At 48.7% G+C, this 26041-nt stretch overlaps 1 protein-coding gene across 1 annotated transcript in view; it reads left to right on the top strand.

Moving 5' to 3' along the window:
- Positions 1-1738: 1738 nt before the first annotated feature.
- The window catches only part of LOC146856169 (uncharacterized), a 58213-nt gene continuing 33910 nt past the window's right edge, over positions 1739-26041 (top strand). Inside the window, exons 1-2 of the mRNA XM_085654217.1 lie at positions 1739-1895; positions 18905-19025. Of these exons, the coding sequence (XP_085510343.1) occupies positions 1872-1895; positions 18905-19025 (145 nt within the window). The 5' untranslated portion in view covers positions 1739-1871. The remainder of the gene's footprint in view (positions 1896-18904; positions 19026-26041) is intronic.

The following is a 26041-nucleotide window of genomic DNA, read 5'->3' as shown; positions in this document are numbered from 1 at the left end:
GACCAACCAAAACGCGAGAGGCTGGTGTTCATGTAAGTTGCATTTTTGTGCTTTGTTTAGCTCAAAATACGCCCTCACATCAAAAATTGACGCAAGAATGACTTTCATGCTAAAATATAGCACTAAATGGAGGATTTATATTTTGCGTAATTATATGATTTTCGCACACACAATGTAATAACAATATCGGCTATATAATTAAAGAACATGACAACAGGGTTGGCCCACATTTGCATATTGCCTTTCCACAAAGCACTGCTTCAGCGAAATTTTATAAAAAGGGAGGGCTGAGGAGGGGTTAAAAAAATGCACGGATTAGTTTATACTGGTGAAACACACCTAAAACAAGTGAGGCCACTTCTGCTCAGGCCCCCTGCCCCTGCTCAATATGCATACATGAATGGGCCGGCCCTGCGAGAGAAAGGGACCTCTGACCTTGATAAAAGGACACCCATCTACCTCCAGAAAGGCCACTCAGGCACCTACTGGCGTCATTCGAAAAGCACAGACACTGCCCACATCAGCCCCCAGGCTGTTTAAATAAGCGGCCCACAGCTGGAATTCGGATACCGGCCCCTCGGGCATTGCCCGAATGCCAGCGTTTCCAAACCGACACTGCATGACAAACTGGCATTTTGGGTAACTCATGGCAACGTCGTCAGGACACGGGGAAATCATGTTTAAAAAAAATTACCTTCAATAAATGGAATATTCTGTGATATCGTACATAATTCATTGAGACGCTGAAAAATGTAAAACAAGCATTGGCATAGCCAATAGGTCTCGCCTTTAGGACCTTATAAGTGTTTAGCCATGCAACAGTTGCATAGCTAAATACTTATAAGGTCCCAAAAGCGAGACCTATTGGCTATGCCAAGCGGCCTTGCGGCCGCGAAGGTGATCGCGATCAAACATCAAAGCGGCCGTGCGGCCGTGAAAGTGAAAGTAATCGCGGTAAAACGGCGCGCGCGCCCGCGCACATGCACTGTAGCTCTAGGCTGGCTGGTAGCACTTTTTGGAGCCCTCTCAATAAGTCTCGCCAGAGCAGCACATGCGCGGGGTCAGGCGAGACCTAAAAAATAATCATTTTCATGCGCTGGTCTGGCGAGACTTATTGAGAGGGCTCCAAAAAGTGCTACCAGGCCAGCCTAGAGCTACAGTGCATGTGCGCGGACGCGCGCGCCGCGCTTTACTGCGATTACTTTCACTTTCGCGGCCGCAGGGCCGCTTTGATGTTTGATCGTGATCGTGATCACTTTTACCAATAGGTCTCGCTTTTGGGACCTTATAAGTATTTAGTTATGCAACTGTTGCATGGCTAAACACTCCAAAGGCGAGACCTATTGGCTATGCCAATGCTTGTTAACTTTATCACGTGTTTTCATGCCATTTGTTATGTGAGTTGCCTGTTTTGATAGTCTCGTCGACTTGTGCACTCGTGCTCTCTTAGAGCCAAGGCTCTCCCGGAGGCTGTCCGTATCCCCCTCCCAGAAGTGCAGTGTCTCCTATATACACGCATATACTTAGATGCACAAACACATACATGTATACAGATACACACGCACATGTGCGTGCACACCTCTCAGTCACTCCTCGCCCTTTCTTCCTGTGAAGATAAGAGAGATGACGGAGCACAGACAGAAGAAACAGCGAACGTTGCTCCTGGCCTCTCACGAGCATCTTTTCCCCGCCTTCTCGAGTCTGTGCAAGGGAGCAGTGTCTCAAGCTCCGCGCTCCTGCAGTGAGTGACATGTGGAGCTAAGAGGGAGGAAAGTGCTTGCTTGCCTGGCTCTCAATAACTGCACCTCCCTGCACGCCGGTGATGCTGTAGTTTAAAACTGCGCCCCGCCTCTGAAGCCGTCTCCTTGGACATGTCTCGTCAACAGCCCGAGGAGGTGAGCATGGCAGGAAATGTGCACGGAGAGAAAAACGTAAAATTAGCGTAAGGGACATTCCTGCTGGTTGTTGTACCCTGTGACAACAACTAAGATTTATCCAAGCCACTAAGGCCTTTATGGGACAGTCTCCCCTCATAAATTGTATGTGTCAGTGAGGCAGGCCCTCAGCTCACCAAATTAAAGGCTTTCACAGACTCGCACACATCATTGGACCATACGGAGCATGCCTCGGGTCGGACGGCGCAACTTCCGCGCAAGTATACCACTAAGGTAGTAAAGGCCGTTTTAATGAGACAGGTGTGCACCACAGCCAAAAAGACTCCTGCTCAATGTCTTACAGCGTATCAGAAACCTCACTACACGCCGAACGAACCCACAGCTCTTAAAATCCACCCCTTCCATTAAAGCAAACAATTCAGCATCCTATTTCCCTCAGCTTCCCAAACTGAAGGTGACCAGTGATGGGTATAAGAGGTGGAAAAAGCTTTCACCCTCTTTACCTTTCCTTATAATACCATACGTTTCACCCTAAAATCTAACTCACCCAGGCCCTTCTTGGACTGTTTTTTGGGAAGCACACAATTCCGAATATCCCAGAAGGTCACATCCCCCGGACCCATATTGCGCGAATATATGCCAGGGCACACCGTAGTTCACGGGGGGGGGGGGGGATTTATTACATTTCTGACACGAACAAAGATGTAGGCCAACACTAACCAGACATAGGCCGCTACTGCACTAGTGCTTCCTGTGACTGGAACAAAGATGTGTCTAGACATATGAAGAGCAGAGAACCTATAGGGAGGAGATTCCCTATAATCTGAACAAACTCCTACCCACAGAAGCATACGCCACTGTGGGGTAGATACCATCTGACCAAAGCAAAGAGGTACCCCGAACCTAACACAGCATACGTCACTATGGGACAGAGGCTGTCTATTACCAGAACAATACTAGCTTCAGACCCAGGCATGGCATCGGTTCTGTGGGATAGGTGTTGATGATGATAGGAACAATGATTTTGGGAGGCGCTATCACATGACTCAATGGTGTAGGCGCTGTCTGACCTGAATAATGGGTTACCAAGACTCGCGCTCCCTGGAGGTCCCAGCGGAATAGGAGCCATCTCTGACTTGAATAGATAACTTGCCCCCAGCTGGACAAGTACTCCCTGACCCAAACATACATTTATCAAGTTGCAAGCGAAAGCCCAATGGAATGGGAGACCTGCAACTCAAACAAGGTATTTGTCTTGCAGTGGTTTCCAAATATGCCAGCGTTCTGTTTTTTGTGCCTTCCTCAAATTCTCCCCTGCATACTTGTTTCACATTTTCCTAGTGAAGTACACTTTGTGATTTTTTTTTTTAAACATGTTTTTATTGCAGCATTATAAACAAAACATCCATTAGGGCAACCGGTACCCGCTTATATTCTCAAATCACACCCATCGTTATAGCAATGCACACAGCCATTCAGCCCACATCCCGGGGGCCGGGCGGCGTGTTAAGACAGTGATTCATATTATTATGACGATCTCCTCATAGCGAAGCCCGGTCCATGTCCTATTATAGTCTCTGCATTTATTCCCATCAGAATCTCTTCCCAAAACCAAATACCGCCAGCCAGAAGCAACCCCTCGAAGTGGTTGACACTAGTATTGTCCGTGTCCACAGCCTCCGTCCCCATCGGCACCCACCCCTGTTAGCAGTGCCTAAGGCCTATCACTCAACACCTTCTAGGTGCCCAAGGAGAGCTGCCCATGCGCCCCGTTCCCCGGCGGTCAGCAATCAGGGATCCTTCCTGCCGGCACTCGTCTTAACACTACAACAATACCCCAGTAACTCCCCCCCTCCCACCCCACCCCCCAGCTGCTGCTGATGTGGGCCCTACCAGTGGTCCCTAACACTAAGGCGTGCCAGTCATCGGGGGTGGCATGTAGTCTCCCCAGCCTCAAGGAACCCCGCTCTCTGAGCGTTCGTGCTCCGTACGCTCCAGCCGGTGGTCTTCCAGAGCTTGGACTATCATCTCCCAGGCCCTTACCCACTCCAGCCCCTTCTCGTTATCCGCCTTGGTGGCCTGCCGCCTTCTAAGCACACTCTCGCATCTAGACCATTTCAGCAGCTCAGATATCCATCTCCCGACTGATGGGCCCTCCCGGGATTTCCAGTGCCATGTAATTTCTCTCTGGGCCAACATGAGACCTAAGTCAATGAATTTGCTCGTCACCTTCGTCTTTGCCGTGTGAGGGAACCAAAGCAGTAGACATGCCGCCATGTCAAACTCAACCTCCCGGTCAGTTACTGCATTCAAAAGCTCTCCCACCTCAGCCCAGTATGTCCCAAGCTTCGGGCACCCCCACAGTAGGTGGTCCAGCTCGGCCCCCAGCGATAAGCATCTCGGGCAAGCCGCATCCTGCACCTTAAAGTATCGTCTAATCTTTCCCGGGGTCAAATATGCCCTATGGAGGACGAAGAAATGCACCTGCTGAAAACGAGCATTCCCACTACCCTTCCAAGTCCTCCGCATGATGTGGCTCCAGACCGTGTCCGGAATGGGTTTGCCTATGCTTTCCTCCCACCGCTCCTTCAATGCCGTGAGCGGCTCCAGCCCCTCCTGCAACAGTCTAGAGTGGAGGCAGGTCACCGCCTTAATCGTTCCCGCCGCCATCACCACGTACTGGCATGTCAGGGTTGCGGTAGGTTCCACCAACCCTTCCCTCCAATGTTTTTGTATCGCCGCACTCACCGCCGCATGCAGGAGGTAACTCCCATCCGGGAGGCCAAACTGCCCCTGCAAAACCTCGAAGGGGGCCAGCGCCCCGTCGACGTAGAGGTCCCCCACCATCTGCAGCCCCAGCTCTTTCCACTCCGCCAACGGGGACCAGTCGCCTCCATGCGGCAACGCCGTCAGCATCCCCAAAGGGATCTCCGGTGCATAAGGTCGCGCCGCTTTCACTCTCTTCATGCTCCTTTGCCAGCATAACCGAAGAGTTCTCTCCTCAATGGATAAGCCTCTCAGGTCTAGTTTCTGTTGCATGACTATGTAAGAGAGAATGTGCCTCTGGATGCCGGTCCCCCGTTCCTGTTCCGGGCCTCTAAACACTTTAGCAACGTTCTGTGTCAGCACTTGTAGCTGTGCCGCCAGGTAGTATAATTCAAAATCAGGGACCGCCATTCCTCCTTCGATTTTAGGCCGCATCAGAGTAGTCAAGGCCACCCTCCGCCGTCCGGTCCCCCACAGGAAGCCAATAACCTGCGTCTTCAGTTCTTTGAAAGTCCGCTGTGGGATCCAGACTGGCAGGGTGCGGAAGTAATAGAGCAGCCGGGGTAGAGCCACCATCTTTAACAGCGCAACCCGGCCCAGCACCGAGAGCGGGAGGGAGGCCAAGAAGGTCATGCACCCCTTCAGGGCCCTTATACAACGCCCTATATTACCTTCCAACAGGTTCACGATGTCGTGGTATATTCGGACCCCCAGATAGGTGAAGCACGTAGCCTCCCAGACCACATCCACAGTGGGAGGGGAATATGGCACATCCGCCCGCAGCGGGAAAATACAAGTTTTGGTCCAATTGACCTTGAGGCCCGAGAGCCTGCCAAAGCTTGACAGCATCCCCATAGCCCCTTCCAGAGCGTCGCCGGTGTCCTCCAGGTACAGCAGCAGGTCATCAGCGTACAGCGAGATATGATGCGTCTCCTCCCCACAACTAACCCCGCCGTACACCGCCCCTGTCCGCGCTTGTGCCGCAAGAGGTTCCATCGCCAAGGCGAACAACAGGGGAGACAGCGAGCAACCTTGTCTCGTCCCCCTGCGCACCGGATAATCTGAGGATATGACCGCTCCCAGCCGTACCCTGGCCGTAGCAGAGGAGTAGAGGACCCTCGTCCAACGTCCAAATCCCTCCCCCAGGCCGAACTTCTCGAGCACCTCATCGAGGTACCCCCATTCGAGGCTGACGAAAGCCTTCTCGATATCCACGGAGAGCACTGCTGGTTTCTGATCAGGGTCCCAAACACTGTCTATGATACGGACCAGGCGGCGAATATTTATGGCCGTGCTCCTGGTGGGGATAAAACCGGCTTGGTCCTCATGAACCAGCTTGGTCATATGTGGCAGTAATCTAGTGGCTAGTATGCGACTCAGTATTTTATAATCGACCGTCAGCATAGACAAAGGTCTATGCGACGTCACATCGGAGGCGTCCCTGCCGGGCTTCAGCAGCGGCACCACCAATGCCTCCCTCATCGATTGGGGAAGACGCCCCAGCGTCATGGCTTCAGCGTAGACCAGCAAGAGCCTGGGTGCCAAGACATCCACAAACTGCGCATAGAATTCGATCGGCAGGCCATCCACCCCTGGCGTTTTGTTTCTGGCCATCTGCTTGATGGCCACCGGGATCTCCAGTAGCGTGATGGGCCCGCCCAGTTCCGTCGCAGTTTCGACATCCACCCTCGGGAGATAAATAGTCGCCAGATAGTCAGCTATTGTGGAGACCTCCACCCCCAGTTGGCTCTCATAGAGGGCCGTGTAGTACGACCTGAAGAGCGTCAGTACTGCCTTTTGCGAGTAGACCACCTCCCCTGTCTCCGTCCGAATACTCATGACCGGGCAACCTCGGGGTTCTGGGTTAGCTAGTCTAGCCAATAGCGTTCCTACCTTGTCCCTTTCCGCATGCACTCTGATGACATACAACTTGTAATCAAAACACCGCAGCCACTCTGTTTCAGTCGCAACCAGCTCCTTCGCCTCAAGCAGCCTGTCCTGTAAGTCTGGTCGCTCGGGCCTACGCTTTTCTAGATCCCGCAACACACCCTCCGCCTTCCCCAGATCAGCCAGGACTGTGGACCGTACATACGCAAATTTGCCCATACAAATGCCTCTGGTCACCACCTTCATTGCATCCCATTCTATCGACCTCGTGGCAGTTGAGCCCTCATTCTCCCGAAAGTAGTGCTCGATGCCCTTTAGGACCGCATCACTAAACACCAGGTCTTCCAATGCAGCAGGTCGCAGCCGCCATGTTGGAACTGCTGACCTCGGCCGCTGCCACTGCACCGTCAACAGCAACGGGTTATGGTCCGAGATAGTTCTAGTGAGATACTCCGTGTGGGCCATCACGGGAGCCAGGGAACCGCTGCACAGAATGGAGTCTATCCTAACATGCAGCGCGTGCAACGCGGAGAAAAAGGAGTAGTCCCGAACTCCCGGATGTTGCTCCCTCCACACATCTATCAGGCCCCACCTCTCCTGCCAGTCCGCCCTGTGCGCCGCTAACCGGCGCACCGGGGAGTCGGCCAATGGCGGATGCGACCTATCCAGTGCCACATCAGTGATCGAGTTGAAGTCCCCTCCTATCAATATAGGGCCCGCTAGGAAGTGCGCCAGTGAGCCCGTCAGGCTAGCAAAAAAGCGGGCCTGGTCCGTATTGGGAGCATATATACTGCATAAGACTACGTCCTGACCATAGAGCCTCCCCTCCACCGCCACAAATCTACCCTCCGGGTCCACCAACTGATTCGTGGCCTGGAACGGGACCCCCGCTCTCACCCACACCAACACTCCCCTGGCAAACGCTGAGTACGTAGTGCCAAACACCTGGCCACGCCATCTCCTCTGCAGCGCAGTGTATTCCTGCTTAGTTAAGTGAGTTTCTTGCAGGAGTGCAATTTGTATGCCGCGCCTCACCAGATGGGCGTGTACCTTATATCGTCTAGACATAGTGCGGAGTCCACGGACATTCCACGTGAGGCATTTCAAATTAGGTAACGTCCCCATTGCAGCCAGTACCCCACCAGTGCACCAGTGTCCCAGGCCCACCCACAGCAGCGCAGCAGAACCCCCTAACCAAAACACCCCCACAAACTCCCCCCCTCCCACTCCCCAGAACAGGACCCAATAATGCAATATCAGCCCCCATCCAAACCTGCAACCCTCCAAACATTCCCTACTCTGTGGTCGTCGCCACAGAAAGCCTTAAGGGCAAGGCGAGGGTGATTCAGAGCCGACCCAGGGCAAACCAAGCCCCCGCCCGAGCCCACAATCCCCTGTGTGTCTCAGCACAATACCTGCGAGTCCGCTGAGCACCAGGACCCCCAGCTAGACCAGGAGTCGTGAATATGGCCTCGCTCCCAGTGTCACTCGTTAAATAGGCCATCAGCCGTCTGTGGGGTGACCGCCGGCCTCCCGGAACTGTCAGCCTCCGAGACCTCTCCGCCGGACTGTCCGGCCTCCTCACCAGAGTCCGAGCCCACCGATATCCTCTCCTGTTGTGAGCCCGTGATGATCGCCGTTGCAGCCAGCGCTCCGCGTCTGTCGTCCGCCATCTGTTCGTCCCGCTCTGCTCTCTGGAGTTTATTGCGTTTGCGGATGCGTTGGGATTTCCGCACCTGGACCGGCTTCTGTCGCTCCCTCTCACCCCCCCCCCCCCGGGCCGTTCCAGCGCGATACGACTCCAGCCACGACCATACCTCATCAGGGGCCTGAAAGAAGTGAGTCGTTCCGCCCAAGATCACTCGTAGCTTCGCCGGAAACAGCAAGGAATATTGTAAGCCCTCTCTCCTCAGTTCTTTTTTCACAGCCTAAAAAGAAGCCCTGTTCTTCTGGACCTCCTGCGAGTAGTCGGGGAACACCGTGACTGAGCTATTTGCCACCTGAAAGGGGCCCTCCGAGCGCGCCCTCTGTATCAATAGATCTCTGTCCCTGTAATGCAATAGTCTGACCACCATTGGTCTGGGAGGGTGGCCCTGCGCGGGCGGTCAGGCCAGGACCCTATGCGCTCGCTCCAGGGAAAAGAAGGGGGAGAGACCCTCCGGGGCCACAGTCGTTTTAAACCAGTTCTCCATATAGGCCACAGCGTCATCCCCTTCAACTTTTTCCGGCAGGCCCACTACCCTCACGTTGTTCCTCCTATTGCGACCTTCGGCGTCCTCCGCCCGTTTCTCCAGCGTCGCTAGGCAGCCAAGGATATCAGCGAGTTTGCGTTCCGCGGTCACCGCTGCCGGTTTGAGCTCCTGGAGCAGTAACGCATTGTCCTTCACTCTGTTCGATAGTTTGGCATGATCTGCACTCAAGAGGCCCAGTCCAGTGGCAACCTGCGCTATGTCCTGATGCAAGGCCTCCTTGGTCGCGGTGATCGCCTCCAGGATCCCATCCAGCCGTTTATTCAGGCGACGTTCCTGCGCCGAGCCCTCCGAGTCATCGTGGGCCCCGCCAGCCGCGGCCGACCTCGCCGCCTGGCCGTGCCCGGGAGTTAAATGCAGTGCAATGCCCTTAGAGGCCATCCCGCCCCGTGCTAACTCCAGTTCAGGGCACCTCTGGAGGACAAGCCGGTTCCAATGTCCATCCACTTCGGGAGAGAGGATCCAGAGCCCGTTTCCCGCTCACTGAGGTCGGTGTCCTCCTCGGGGGCCGGCCGCCACCCCCCAGAGCTCGGCGGCTTGGCAGTCCGTATACTCTCTTCTCGTGGCGAGCAGGCTGTCCCCCAGCCAATGCCACCCGTTTCAGGCGCCGGTAGCCCCTTGCCTCCGTCTGCGTGCCCACGAACGCCGCCCAGGCCAAGGGCCTCTCGCCACACCGCGCAGCGTCAGCAGCAGTCCGGGCTCACCTCATCCTTGAGCCAACGCCGAGGAAGACCCAGCTCGACTCACCCAGCGGGGCCAGCCGTGCACCCCGGGGGGCGCTACTCCACAGCAGTCCGGCACGCCTGACCCCAGCGCTCCTCAATCCGAGTACTTCTGGCCCTCCAGGTAGCCACCAATGACCGCCCACGACCACTGGGTGCGCCTCACCCGGCCCCGCCGCCAGCTCTCATATCGCGTCTGGGCCTTCGCAGCCCAGCAGCCACTCCGGTCAGCCACGACCCTACGCAGGCAGCCGCGCCTCAGCGGGGTCGGCGGTGGGGGCAGCGAATCAGCCCCGAAGCTGGGCGCGGGATCCGCCACTCTCCTCACCCGCGCCGTCTCCGCTGCGCACCTCCGTGTGCGGCGCCCCGGCCTGACGCCGCCCGTGTCCTGGCAGCCGCCGGCGCTCCGTGTCTCAATCCAGGAGCCGGACCCACCTCTCGAGGCCGCTGCGTTCAGCAATGGGGGAGGGGCGGCACAATCCCCCGCCGCTGCCGCGGCGGAAAGCCTCTCTCACCAACGCCGGGTCCCTGGGATCGCGGACGGTGGGGGACCGGCTCCACCCAGTCCCGCAGAAAGAGAGCCTCCCCTTCAGTCGCGAGCCTCCGTCCGGCACTCGTTAGGCTCGGTCGCTCGGGACCGCCGCTATCTTGCCCTCAGATCACCGCACGGCCCTGCTCCGCGATCAGGCTCCAGCACCTCGCCTGGGCTCCTGCTGTCCCGTTTTCGCCGTCCGCTTCAGTCCCGGTGCTCCGCGCATCCGGCTCGCGCCGCCAGCGGCGCTTTTCGGCAGGTAGACTGGATAATTATCGGGGATCTGGCACGGAGCTGCAGGCTCACACCGCCATCCCGATCGGCGTCCAAACCACGCCCCCCGTGAAGTACACTTTGTGATGTTAGTGTTTCATTGCCCGCAGAATGACTCCTTGCTTTGCAATATCACCACCAAATACCCTATTTTCATGAGTGACGGAACTTAGGACGTTGACGCAACTTATGAATACGATAATTATGGGCTTATCATAGCCCTCAACACAGCTACGTCCATACCTCAGTGTTGCAATTTAACTTCAGCATTTTTTGACGTACTCCGAGCTAGAATTTTTGTGGATCTTATTACTTACCTTTGAGAAATCATCCAAACAAATTGATTTCCGTCCTCAGGGCTCTGAGGCATGTCTGAATATTTTGGTGCTAGATGCAATTGGAGCGCATTTACTCCTTGAGAATTTTGAGCCTTGAAAAAGTCTTCAAACGACAAAACACGTGTCAGCTGTTTCAACTTTGGATTCCAAATATTTTGAATGTTTAGACAATAAAAGCCTTTGGAACTACAGACCTACACATATTTGGACTTTGATTTGAGTACTACCAAGTTTCTGTTTTCTGAAGACAAAGTTTTGGGCTTGTCGGATTGACAGACCAAGATACTTTAATCGTGTGGTGCTCTGGAAATCTATTACTCACAAAACCTTGCAGACCTGTTTCTTTCCTGACAAAGTCATGGGATTCCTAAATGCAGGAGGAGCTTCAGAACGAACACCCCTCTGTCCATTGCCGGGTCTGCCTGGGAGTGGTGCTCAAGGGCCGAAGGACAGGTACCCGCTAGTCTTACACATGAAGTCATATTGCTAACTTATTCTTGGGCATGTGAATGTCCTATACTAAAGACATATTTTTAGAATAGCTTACCAATGCAGTGGCATAGCATGGGTTGCCAGTGCCCGGGGCAAGGCAAGTATCGTTCCACTTTGCTTAAAAATGTGCACCCCTAAGAATGCCTCCAATAATTCTGTGCTTGGGGCAACCGCCCCGGTGGCCACGCCCACACTACTCCACTAAACTCATGCGTCTTTATGCACATTGCACACAGGATGTATTCCTCTGTAGTTCAACTGTTGAATTATTTAAGGACACATGCTTGTCTTGAATATTTTTCAAGGGCAACCTCTTATCAGTTGACAAGGACCACTCCTCTCTGAGAAATACCCCAATTAAGCACACAGTTCACTATGGTTCTCTGAAGCCCTAAATGGCTGGGCATCGTGTTATGCAAAACTTTTAATTCCAATGAAATGCAATTATAATCCTTTTACTATATATAGAGATGCAATTACCCATACTGATAAAATGGAACACAGTGTCTGTACAGGGCAACTAGTTTATCTACTGAGCGGACAGAAGGTTGCCTGTGTAATCATCAGGGTGCAAGTAAGCCAGCAGCAACACCCACTAGAGTTTTCCCAAAGGCATTATTTGAATCTCCACATAATCTATTTATAAACCCCTTTCCACACCTTTGTTTGAGGCTATACATCTTGTGTAGCACACACTATCAGTGAGATGTGAGCTTTCAGTCAGTCTCTGACGATCATAAAAAGTAATAGAGGGCATTAATTTTTAGGCTGGATAGGGGGCGTGGCCAGGAGCCGATGTGAGTCAATGCGTACTGTGGAGCTCCGACCGCCGTATCCCTGTACACAAACATCCTAAGCCCCGGGCACAGATATTTGCTCAAATCTGTGAACCGGAGAGTTCCTGGAGCACGAAGAACGGAGAGGCGGACTCTTGCTGCCCTGGAAAAGTGATTTAAATGGAATTTTGCTGCTGTGCGGTAGAGGCGTGGTGAAGGCAAGATGGCGTCCGTGGAGCAGCACGGCAGACAAAGCCGCAGCAGGACACTGCAAGTTAACAGAGACTTGGTCCCGGGGAGTGCCTGGGACACCTGCGGAGTCCGGATTGGCCCTGATGCGAGAGGGCCCCGGGGTCGACCCTCTAGCCGGGACCAAGGCCACAGCTGAGTGCCGAAAGACGACCGGAGACCGGCTCAAAAGAGATCGGCGGAGCGAGCGCGCCCCTGAACCGGAGAAGAGAGAGCAGTCTGATCTTATCAGCGGGAGACGATTCCCCAACACAATTATCGAGGCACAGGAGCAGTCGGCCCAAGACCTGGATATGGTCGATGAGCTAGGGGTACACTCAGCGACTCTGCGACATGGAGACCAGCCAACACAATGGAGTGTGCCGGTTGCTGTCCCGGCTCTGATCTTAGAGTGCTGTTCGCGGAGTGGGGAGGTTGCCGAGGCCTACCCAGGAAAATAATAGCTGCTCCGCGGGTGCAGCTGCTGACGACTGGTGAGTCATTCATAACCCAGGGCGGCAGCGGTGAACAGGTCCCCGGAGACATGGTAATGGCGTACACCCTGTCAAAGGAAGAGAAGAGGGCATAATTATTGCTGCATTGGTACAGAGCCCTGGGGTTGGTGACTGGGTGGAACCCCCAGGACCAGTGCACAACAAGCGGGAACTGCACAGAAATAGCAATAAGTACTGAATATATAACAGATCGCGTCCCACAAGCTACAAGGGGGTGGACGCGATGAAATAAACCCTCTGAACAGTCGTAGGGGACGCGCTGGTGCTGACTGACCTCAGGTTGAGGTCACTGTACTATAGTGAGCAGCGATACCCCACACAGTTATTGCTGCAGGCAAAACACGAAAAGCGCACGAAGCACTGCGGGACTGCTTCCTGTTCGAGGAGAGTTACCTGGTCCCGGGAAAGCGAGACATCGGGCAAGAAGATGGGTAAAGTCCAGAGAAAAAAGGGATATACTGGCCTCACCACGGGGGGCACTGGAAACCAGACAGATGAGGACGAAGAATTAATGGAGGCAGGAAAAGACTCAGCTCTCCTGAAACCTACGTTGGATGATATTATGCAGGCTATCACAGCCTCCAGAGACGTGCTGGAGGGGAAAATCGATGCAATAGACACAGACCTAATCCTGTTAAAAGACGACCATCAAAAACTTAAAGAGAGGGTCGTAGCCACGAGAAGGTGTTAGACGACCTCCCAGGCGCAGTAACCACGCTACAGAAATCACGGAGTTGAAGGTTAAGGTCAAGATACTGGAAGTGCGGGCTGAAGATAGTGAGGGGAGGTCCCGCAGAAATAATATACGAGTAATTGGAGTACCAGAGAGGGCGGAGGGAGTTAATATGGTGAGCTTTCTGGAGGACTGGCTGCGCTCCGAAGTAGCCACAGAAGGATTGTCACCCTTCTATGCACTGGAAAGAGCACATAGGGTTCCGGCTAGATCGCCCAGACCTGGAGCACCTCTCCGTCCGATAGTGGCGTGCCTCTTGCACTTTAAAGACAAATACCATATCCTACAACAAGCCCGCCAAAAACAAGGACTCCAGATTGATAATAGTGAAGTAATTATTTTTCCGGACTTTGCTAGAGAATTACAACGTAACAGAGCATAGTTTTTGCCCGTTATAAAGAAGCATCGGCAAATGCAACTTCCATATGCAATGCTATTCCCAGCAAGGCTGCGATTGGCCGATCCAGTGGGGGCATGATTTTTTGCCACACCACAAGAGGCCTGGGAGTGGTTGGACACAAAACGATCCCGTGAACATCGCAACTCCTCACCGGACTTATCCCAACAGAGCACCAGCAACAACAAAACTGTCCCCAGTGCCCCATCCCCCAGGGAACTTAGTTTGGAACAACGTAAAGTACTACAGTCCATATAGTCAAAATGTACCCAACCCCACGTCGAGTAAAAGTGTAGTGGACATGGAAAGATTGGAGGGTTCGTTGGTCCTCAGTGAAAACGATAACTCAGAGACGGAACTACCGGTAATCACGCCCCAGACGGCAGATGACATTGTCTGAAGAGTGCACCTTGGAAAATGCACCAGAAGATCGACATAACACACTGCGGCCTTGATTTGGAACAGTAAAGTCTGGGGACTGCTGAAAGCACCATAGTAATGATTGTCCTTAGGAGATTGATCCGGGGCTGTTTATCTAACTCAGGCATTGGGGGTGCGCCTTGGTAGGGCTCCAGGTCCTGAAGAGTACGCTACATACCCCGCAACCACTAGAAGACTCTGAGAGTTCAGATTAAGTTTGGATGTGAACTAGTTCTAAGGTACCTGTCCTGGGGAGGGGGAGTTGGGGGATTAGTTTGGTTAAAGGGTTTTTATTTGGGGACAGGCGTGCCACGATGGTGGAATTTAAAGGGAGTGAGGCCCAATCAATGCAATGGCTCCCCCCTGGATTTAAAATGTATGTCTTGGAATGTACGGGGGATGCATTCAATGCTGCAGCACCATAATATTCATGCGGGTCTGGTCCGGAGGGGGTTTCAAATCGGGCTGCTCCAAGAGACCCACATAATGGCGAAGGAAGGGGCTGCGCTACAGCGTCGATGGAGAGGTCAAGTGTTTTACGCCAATTATTCAGCCTTCACTAGAGGGGTACTGATCTGGGTGAGGGCAGGTGTGCCCTTTCAGTGTACGAACCAGATTGTAGATTCGGAAGGGAGGTTTGTTGTAGTAACTGGGCGGTTAGATGGCAGGGACATAGTTCTGGGGAGCCTATACGGTCCTAATACTGAACAGCCTGCATTTTGTCGCAGCTTTCTGGGAAGTTGGCTTCAGTACTAACGGGGTCAGTGATATTCAGAGGCGATTTTAATTGTATAACAAATATAGGTCTAGATCGCTCACAGTCTCCACTTCCTGATGCACCTATACATAAAATAGCGGAAGGGAGGCGGCACTGGCAACAGAGATGGGGTTTAGTGAATTCATGGAGAGTCCAACTCCCAGGGGATAGAGATTAATTCCTTTTTCTCCGCGCACATGACTTGCACGTCCGTCTGGATGCTATACTGTGCTCCCCTGATGTACACAAGGGGGTGCAAACCAGTGAATATCTCACTAGAACGATCTCGGACCATAATCCAGTTCTGCTAGGGATGTTGTGGTGTCGATCGAGGCCCAAAATACCCACTTGGCACTTGCGACCTGATGCACTAGACAATCAGGTTTTCCACAAGGCAGTGGGCATTGCTATCGACCAATACTTCCAGGATAATGTTAACACAGCAACAAATTCACTAGAAGAATGGGATGTATTTAAAGTGGTTATTTGGGGGTGTTGTATTTCAGAGATGGTGGGAGTGCACAAGGTGATCTTGCAGGACATACAAGGGGCAGACCAGCGCCTGCGTGAGTTAGAACGGGCGAGACCCGAGAGAGCAGACAAACGGGAAATTGTTGGAAGCCAGAGAGGCAGTGGCGATACAGGTCGAACGCCTCTGATGTTTTGACTACAAAAATATATAACTCGAGCCCACTCTGAGAGAGACAAATCTGGAGCCCTGCTGGCTTGGCTGGCTAATCCGGCCAGAAGAGGGACGGTGATTCTGGAGCTCAGAGGGCATGATGAAGAGGTTTGCTATGACCAGCAAGGTATCAATAATTTGTTTTTTGATTATTACATAGACCTGTACAAGAGCACATTAGACCCAGAAGGAGGAGCTCTAGATACGTTTATAAGAGATGCGGTACTGCCAGCTTTGAGTGAGGAGATAGCAGACATCCTGGGCCGAGATGTAGCAATAGGCGAGGTGAGAGAGGCTATCAAAAGTATGGCCAGAAACAAACGACCGGGAATGGATAGGTTACCGGCAGAAGTTTATCTAACATACATTGAACTATTATCTCCCAGGCTAGTGAAGCTATATAATGAAGTGAAACAAGTGGGGCACCTGCCTGAGCTGGCACGGGCAGGCAGTTATCATCCCACTGCTTAAACCAGGGAAATCAAACTGGGACAAGACGGCTTACCGGCCACTTTCCGTGCTTAACCTGAGCCGTATTCTAGCCACCCGCCTCCTTCCTTAGATGACAACGCTAATACATAAACACAAAGCGGGGTTTATCCCCACCAGAAACATGGCTCAAAATGTCTGGCGGCTCCTGCGGGCTCTGGAGACGGATTCCTACCAGAAAGAAGAAGCAACTATTTTTGCAGTGGACATTGAAAAAGCATTTGATAGTCTTATTTGTTCCATGTGATGTGGAAATTTGGGTTAGGGGAGGATTTTGTGAGATGGACAGTTCTTCTATATAAAGATTCCACTGCCAGAGTCAAAACGGGAGGGCTAATATCTGATGGTGTAAAGTCGGACGAGGGACGAGACAGGGGTGCCCGCTTTCCCCCCTCTTGTTTGCTTTGGCCAGGGAGCCACTTGCAGCTCGAGCCAGAACGGGTCAACACTATCAGGGCCGCAAGGTCATTACATTGCATTTTATGCCAATGACTTATTGATGTTTCTGGCAAACTCGAGGGACACGCTTTGTGGAGCTAAGGGTTTGCTGCAGGACCTCGGAAGGTCGGCGGGGCTCAAGGTAAATTGGGCAAAGTCTTGCCTCTTCCCTACGAAGGTGAATAGAGTAGGCCCACAAGAGACCGAAGGAGTGAGATGGGAGTACCGGTGCTTCACATACCTAGATACGCAAATTTACCACACTCAGCAAGACCTATTAAAGGGTAACATAGGGTGAGCTATAAGGGGAGCTAGAAGTAACTTCGACTTCTGGGGGACTCTCCCACTGTCGGTGGCTGGCCGAGTAGCCCTTCTTAAAATGGTTACACTCCAGAGGTTTTTATATTATTTTGGGACATTGCCAATCTGGATACCAGCGAAATTCTTTACCCAGCTTAGAACAATGATCTCTGGTTTTCTGTGGGGTACTGACTGACGGAGAGTAGCTCTCGGAGTCCTTATGAGGCCCAGATCGGAAGGAAGGCTGGCTGTGCCCGATTGTGAGGCCTATTACCTGGTGGCTCAGTTACAATGGCTCACGAGGTGGGTGGCGGGCCGGCTTAGGGGGACAGAAGAGCTCGGAGATGATTCCCTGACCCTGACACTGCTATCCCAAATTGTACTGAGGCTCCCCATACGAGCTCGTACTACCCCTTTGGAGCTAAGAACAGCACGTCAGTGCTGGAATAGGAGCCTGAGAAGAGCACAGATTAAACCCCCCTACACCCCTGAAATCCCATTACTTATCTGTGAGGCCTTACCTCATGGAGGAAACTGGCGAGGGCTGGCTTGGAGAGAGCTAGGGTTAACCTCCATAGGTGATTTGCATGAGGCAGGCACCATGATCCCATTCATTGATCTTCAGGAGAGACACAACTTGCCAGGCGGAGAGTTCTTATTGTACTCCGCACTCACTGCAGCCATACGAAAACACTGGGGGGAGGACTTACTGAGCCACAGACTTCAATGGGATGCCAATATGTGGTGACAGCAGCGGGCACCTTTAAAGCGGTCATGTGCCTGTATAGGTGCATGACACAGGAAACACTAGTACCACAACTGCGTTACGGCAAAAATGGGAGGCGGACCTAGAAGAGGATATTCCAGAAAAGGCTTGGAGAGAACTAGTGGAAAGGGCATGGAAGAGCAGCAGGAATGCTAGATTCCAACTAGTACACTACAATGTCTTACATAGAGCATATCTCTCCCTGGCTAAGATTGACAAGTATTTTGGGATCAAAATAGCAGCCTGCCCGCGCTGTAATAGAGAGGGAGTCGTTTTTTGCCATATGTTCTGGGAATGCCCGCAGCTGGGAGATTTTTGGGAAGAGGTAACAGCACTAATGGCCAGCATAACTGATAGAGACGTAGAGGCATCTCTGGGAGTCTGTCTCTTTCATTGGTTCCCCCACACAGCCAAGAACAAAGTAATAAGCACATTTTTAGATTTGGGTTTCCTATTAGCTAAAAGAGACATCACTGTGCATTGGAAAGCAAAAAGAGGCCAGAGTGTAACCAGATGAAAGAAGGAATTTGTTAAATGGGCAGAATGTGAGGGGACAATCAGAATGCAAATAGCGAAAAGAACGAGGAGTGAGAGGGCATTGGAGCTAGCGAGGGCGTGGGAGGCGCTTGTCGTACTGCTGCGGAGACCTGATGACATGAGGGATGCTGATCAAATAGAGCAGGCCCCTGAAGAAGTAGATTAGACTATACACTCTAGAGAAAGATACAGAGCTGTGCATTCAGACTAGTGCAGTAACGCACATTCTCATCTACTGTGGAGCTGAGATCGGAGCGCTGGTTTCCAGACTTATGGAAAGCAGGGGGCGCAACCCGGATACAGCAGGATAGCAATCTAAATGCAAATGGCACGCCTGGAGGGAGGGCAGGGAGGGGTGCAGTTGGGGGAGGGTAGCATAGTTCACTGCTTCCAGGAATTAACTATAGTGAATTACATGAATCCAGAATTGTATTGCATTGTTAATTGCATGAAATGGAGGGTAGGGTGGTATCCATTGTTAAGTCATTTCTCCTGAATGCAACATGTAAAGGAAATTATTGATTGAAACCCCTGACCAATTGGTATTGTATCGAACTGATTATAAATGGAAACTCATGTAAATCTCAATAACGTCTGTTAAAAAAAATAATAATCAGAGGCTGGATGGGATATAGATGACATATTTCTATTTTTTCAGTTTTACCAAAATTAGTTTTTTGATAACTGGTGTAATATTTTCTGTTTGACACAGGTTGTCTTCTGCGATCCTTCTCCCTATTTCTCTGCGGAGGAGTGGAAACTTTTACATGAATGGCAGAAGGAGCTTTACATGAATGTGATGAAAGAAATTCACCAGGCTTTGCTCTCACTGGGTAAAGATGCACTGTCTTTTCACCTTATGTTTTGCGATCTAGAAGATGTCCTCTATTTGGTTTATCTTACAGAAATGTAATATCACAGTAGGCTTATTTTAATACATATAAACTCTTAAAGTGATTGTGAATCAGGACACCCACCAAATGGGTCAGCAGCCATCTTTAATATAAAAAGAAGGTGCAGAACACAAAGGATTGCATCTTCCTCTGCTCATAACAGTGGAAGAGATTAGACGGTATTGAACTGCACAGAAGGCAAGATGGAGAAAGAACAGTAGAGGCTGTGTGTTAGTGGCACAAGGGACCACATATGCAGCTTACACAAAAATATTCATGAAAGTCATATTGTTTTTGATTAATGAACTACTCAGGAGTAAATGGATTAAGGAATTTCCACCTCCTCCGATGATTTGTGAATTTAGTAGAAATTCCTCTTTAGGAGGATTCTTCACCAGTGGAGAATCTGTGAATAGAATTACACCAGCCATACAATACCTATAAGGATAATTTTGGCTGCAGAGTCTCCAGCAGCAGAGAATCCTCCAGAGGGGTACATCCCACTTCCTCCACAAATCTCCATATTTACTTTCATCGTTAAAAGTCAGGCTTTAAACCATAGGTTGAGGCAAAGGCGAGGCAAACTACAGTTTCAATATACTGAGCCAAAGACTTGGGATGGTTTCTTGAAGCACTGAAATGTATTAGAGGAGAAATCTACCTCTGAAATGGATAGTTAAAGGTTGCATCATGCTGCCATGTCCTTTCTGCTCTTGATTAATTGAGGTGTGGTCTGTCCCCAGGTGTCCACTGTGTGTTGTCAAACAAAATCACTGCCCAGTATATCTGACCTAGGCGATCAAAGCAAGAACATGGCCTTGGTTAAAAGTCTATTTTAAAGGAATTTGCTCAAGAGTTTCTAAATGAAGATGCCGGCAATCTGTAAGCATAAAAGAGATGTGACTGCTCAAATAGTGAATCCCATACATTGATGAGGAATATTTTAACTCCAAATTGGATCATGGAAATTTACTTATGAGAAGTCTTCCCCAGCAGCTGCCCATTATATTCTGAATATCAAGAAAACAGTGTCTATCAGGAGGAATTAGGATGTTGCATAGGTTGCTAGCTAAGAAATAAATCTTGTTCAAAATCCTCTGCCTAATCTGCAACTGCAATAATAGTTAGGCTGTAGCACATGTTAAAATGCAATCCACTTATACTTCTGAGATCAACCAATCTTGAAATCCTAGCTATCCAAGGGGTTGTATGATGTAATCACTACCTGCTAAAGCACGAATTCCTAAACCACACATGATAAACCACAAATATGTCTCAACAATGAAGTTTTAAAGAATGACTTATTTAACAAGGCATTGTATTTCATTAACATTATAAATGAATGATCAACAACAAATCCAATTCCGCCTGCCTAAACCACGAAATTACGCACATTGGCACATATTGACACAAAAAATAAATGGCTCAAGTTTCAGTTGCTCGACCACATATATAAAATTTGTACAAGGCATTTTTGTTTTTTTTAAACTACAAATCCCAGCTAGCAATGGATAAAAATGGGACTGGATTAGCTTCAGTGCATTTCTAAAAGGCAGCGAGAAAGATGATGGATTCATAATGGGCATCAATTGCAATTTCTACCTATGGAGAACAACATTCATTCAGCGTCCATTTTTGGGGCTTAACATAGCCGTTTTGAATTGTACAAGCCTCTCCTGAGAGCATAAAATACTTTAATAATTGAGAGAGTAAACACCTGAAAACAATGTTTCAGTGAACAACCCCCTCCAAACCCCTTCTACGCTTTGAAAAAAGTGTAGAGGAAAAGGGAAGGCTAAGCCTGGGCCTTCCTTTGAGGGCCACCTCTGACACATCTGAACTCATGACTGTTTAAGACCTTACTGCGTTACAGAAGTGAGGAACGGCAGCAGGGAGACAATTCACTTCGGGCCAAGCTGTGATTTCACAGGAGCAAGCCTCTGCCCAACGATAGCGTGTTAAATTCATAAGTAATGCTAGGGTATAAAAACATTTAACATAAGGTAAATATAACAATAATAAAATAAAAAATAATGTAAGACTACTTACTGGGTTATATAATAACATTTAAAATAAGGTAAATATAACAACAATAAACTAAAAAAAACAATTTAAGACTACTGACCTAAGATTCGTGGTTCAAGCATGTCGTTGTTCAGACTTCATAGTTGTAACTAAAGTCGTGGTTCATTCAGTGTGTGGTTCAGTCCAGATCGTTGTTCAGACTTCGTAGTTGAGGTCGTTCGTTGTTCAAGATTCGTGGTAGAGGTCGTTTCCCAACCAAGGACTTGCCTTCCCTGGAAAGGGAACTTGTGATTTGCTCTGATATGCCCAAACGATGTATTTTAATTTTCTTTGTTACCCCTTCAGAGGTGATGGCAACTTTTTTTCAAGTGTTTTATCCCAGCATACAACTTCAAACTAGATGTTCATGCACTTGCCCTTTGAAAGCTAGACTATGGTAACTCCATTCTAGTAGTCATACCCAAACCTGACCTAACACCCATCAAAAAAGGTTTGCACTCTTATGCTTGATTAATTACTAGATCTAGAAAATTTGACCACATCTCTCCCATTCTTCAAACTTGGTTTGGATCACCTAAATAGAAACCGTGGATCAGTGGCAGACAAGATAACTTGAGAGGTACAGACACTCTACTTCTGGAAAGCCAGACCAAAACAAAGGGTTAATTCGTGTTCCCAGAATTTGGAACTCACTTCCTCCAAGCAGAGTGACCTCCTGCTTTAAAACATTAAAAAAAGTACTGAAAAATCTTACTTTTCAGTGCCAATTTCAAGTATAATTACATGAATGGAACTTCTCATGACTTCTTTTCTTATCTTCGGATGGTGCCAAACACCCATTCCCCTATTGAACCTTTTTTAGTGTAAATCCTAAAATCAGAAGATTAAAATGCTGTATCTGTAAATTTATAGCCACAGACTTTCACCACCCGAAGACTACAATGTACATATTGCTAACTGCTTTCCTCTTTTTTTTTACCACTGCCAATTTACTTCCCTTAACCTCTTATTATCCTATTACCTTTATTATTCTTTGTCTTTTGTTCGAAACTATACCCATGTAAAGAGCTCTGACACCCTTGGGTCTTGTTCATGTTAAATAAAAACATAAACAAACTGTAAGGAGAATATACTTGAAGCCTCAGTGACGTGCAAAACAAAAGGTGAGTGAAAATATGTCCCACTGAAGTACTGGAAGCCGTAGCTCCAAAATTGGAGCTGCGGTGTCCCTGCTGTGTATTAATGAGCATTAACGGGCCTAGCGTGGTGCTGCGCCGTGCCCGACTAGACATAAGCGTCGTGGAGTGTAACCGCGAAGCTGAAACAAAGGGCAGCAGTGCAACACCGCAACACACCGGAGAAGAAGAAGGCGCCGCGGGAGGGGGGGTGGGGGGGGGGGGCATCGCAGGTTGCACCGTGGCCTGCGATGATGAAGCGGCCAGCACCACAAGCTGAGCCATGGCCCGCGGCGCAACACAACCACTGAAGTTAAAGTTAAATCTAAATAACAAATACTTTTACGATTAAATTACTACTATAAATAGTACACTAGAACATTAATTAATTTGCAGCAAAAACACCAAGACTTGAAGAATGCGGCACTCTGCCAGATTCTACACACAAAAACAGAAGAATCCAACTACAAAAAAGAAAGCCAACTCTAAAATGCTAGTAGAATACCTACATTAATTATAAATAAAAAAGGCAACCTCAAAATTTCAAACTCTGCCAGCCATCGTAATGAGGGCCTATGTTTCGGACATATAGGGGCCGATTATGATGATGGTGGGACTGCCACCGACAGCCCATCAGTGGCTGTCCCACCGCCATCGGGACATGTTATCCACTCGCCATATTACCATGGCGGGCGGATAGTTGGCAGTCAGAAAGACCAACCACCACCCATCTGAGGGGCTACTTGCGCCCGCCGGTGCATCAGAGGGGAATCATATCCCTACCATGGTGGCGGTGGAGAAGTGTGGCTCACTGGTTAGAGTAGGCAGACCTGGAAGCAGAGGTCAGCCCGGGACCAGGGTTCAATTCCCGGCTCTGCTGGGTCTTGAGTCCATAAATTATCCATGGACTCGATAATTCTCGCTCCAGTGCATACTCAATTCATGGGTTCACACTCTGCGACTCTGGGCAATAGCTTGCTTAATCTCCACAATGGCCCCTCGCGGCGGGATGCCTGGCTTTCACCTTGTGGATGCCCTGCTGGGTTATCTCACAGGGGAATACCAGGACGGGTTCCCTAAGCAAGCGCTTAGAGACCGGTTGGTGATTTGCGCTATATAAATATCTGTACATTTACATTTACAGGCACTGCCGTAGGGATGAAGATGTCCCTTTCCGCCTACCTTTTCATGGCGGGTAACCCGTCATGAAAAGGCAGGAAGAAATGTACTTTGGGGGCCCGTAGCGGGCCCCTCTTTCCTCTTGGCCCTTAGCTGTGGGTTTTAGGGGGGGCACCTATGGTACCCCCTACATATCCCTGCACCACGTGGCAGGCACCGCATGGTGCCTGCCACGTAGAGCAGGGATATGTCAGGTGTCCCTTTTTTGAATTGTGGCGTGTTTTGCAGCCAGTAGCAACCGTCTCAATGTAGAACATAGGCATTGCAGCCGCCGTGGTGGCGGTCACATCGTAATGCCTCAGTCGGGACCGCAGATAGCCTGTCGGGCAGTCCCGTTTCCGATAGAGTGGTGGGCAGGGGAAAGTCCGCCCGCCATTCTAATCAGCCCAATAATTCTAATTCATCTTCTTTTTCAAACAGGAAAAAATCAAGCACTGGTCCCATAACTTGCAATAATAAACAAAGACTTCAACAAACTTTTCTTCAGAATAAAGCAACATCAAATCTGTAAGTGGAAAATGTAAATAAATGTAATGTAGGTTTAAATTTTAGTGATAATTAAAAATGCATTTACTACAAACATTTAAGTAATATATATAACATTTGCACCGATAATGTTGGAAAGAGCCACTTACATCACATCTCAAGCAGAAAAAACAATTATTTTCTCACATGGGATATACTTAGATTCAAGAGAGCAAACGTACAGAAAATAAACAGTGGAAATGCAGAAAGTATTCAAATCCATGGTATGGGAGGGCCATTACTAGAAATAATGTAGTGCCTAACATTAGAGAACATAATCATGCACCAAATGTAACAGAAATGGAAGTTAGAAATGTTTTACAAGATCTTGCGAAAGCAAGCACTAGTTCCCCAGAACCTACAGGAACTATTTAAAAAAAAAAAAATCATACCTGTAGTTCCTGTCTATCTATACAACAGGGCCACTTCGGGTACCCCAAACTTAAAGACTGATAGTATGAACTGGAAAATCTACAACTGCAACCCCTGCTGTTCCTAAAAAAAATCCAAGACATAAATTTCCTTACTAACTTAACTATAGCGCACACTGTGGAACCCTTCCTTACGCATGATAGCATTAACAATAACAGAAGGATGATCATTTATGAAACAGAATACACCTTGCTAAGATTGACACAAACTAGGATGTGGAGGCTCAAATCATGCCCTCCACATTCACACAAATTTACACCATACACAATGATTACCACACAGTAACATCATTTTATTGTACGCACTTCTGCCTAATAAAGTGATACAAACTATGAACTACTAACACAAATAAAATCCATACTTAACAGTTACACTCCCCCTAAAAATTTGCATTGACTTTGAAAAAACAGTGATTAGTTCCATGTTAAAAACATAGCCCCAAACAGCTGAACAGGGCTGTTGCTATCACTTCAAACACAGTATTTGGAGACACCACCAAAAATATATGCGTAGAGTGTGTAACAAATGCCAAATACATAAATAAAATAAAAATAAAATAATTGCCCTTTCATAGGTCTCAGTTACAGAAATATCAAATCACTACAGCCTCCTCATAGAATCTCCCTACTACCAAACACACAAACACAAACTTACTCCCCTAATGGACTATTTTAAAGATACTTGAGTTGGCAGACTGCACCATTCTGGTCACAGACACAAAACCAAGTATCAAATATCATAGTGGAAGATATATGACATCACCATTACTCAAGGAGCCAAAACAAACAATAAAGTGAAAGAGTCGCGCAATGCCTTCCAGAGCTTCCTAGGCTGAATCCATCCTACCCTCTATCAGTATTCCTAAAAATATTTTAAAAAGAACAAAGCTACCAGCAACTCAGAATAGAACAATCTATTACCCAACTAAAACCTAAAGTATCCAAATAAACCAAAGAAATGTGTCAAATAATACAGTGCAGAGTACAAATATTTACTAATAATCAAGACCTACGGTGCTTAGAATACATAGGAAGAACATAACTCTAAAAACAAATCCAAATATTCCAACTAAACCTAAAATAAAACTATAGCTAACAAAAATGTATCATACTAATTTATTTATAAATATTTTTTCAATATTTTATTTAGTCAAAAATACATATTTTAATAAAACAGAATAGTTATACTGAAAAGTAGAAATAAAATAAATATTACTAAATACATTGATATTTATGAAATGGAAAACATAAAACCTCCTAAAAATGTAACACATGTGACCAAATAGAAATACATAAATACAATACAAAGCACTTTAAAAACCATTGCAAACACAGAAACGACCACAATATTAAATAAAAACTTACAGTTGTGTCACTGATGTCCATGATCCGGAATGAATAAGATAAGAAATACACCCACTAATTATACATTCATTAACTAATTTTTTTTTATATAAAACATTATCACTATACACAAGCGAAATTACAACACACTAATTTTAAAATTATTTTTCATATTCTTCTAAATATTGCAATAACCATAAAATTAGGAACATAGGACACAATAATGAATGAGCAAAAACTGTTTTAAATGAAAAATATTTAGTTAAAAAAACTTTTT

Source organism: Triturus cristatus, chromosome 4_1 (genome assembly GCF_964204655.1).
Source record: "Triturus cristatus chromosome 4_1, aTriCri1.1, whole genome shotgun sequence".
Classification (NCBI taxonomy): domain Eukaryota; kingdom Metazoa; phylum Chordata; class Amphibia; order Caudata; family Salamandridae; genus Triturus; species Triturus cristatus.
Note: the sequence above shows the minus strand (reverse complement) of the source record. Positions and strands in the feature narration are given on the sequence as shown.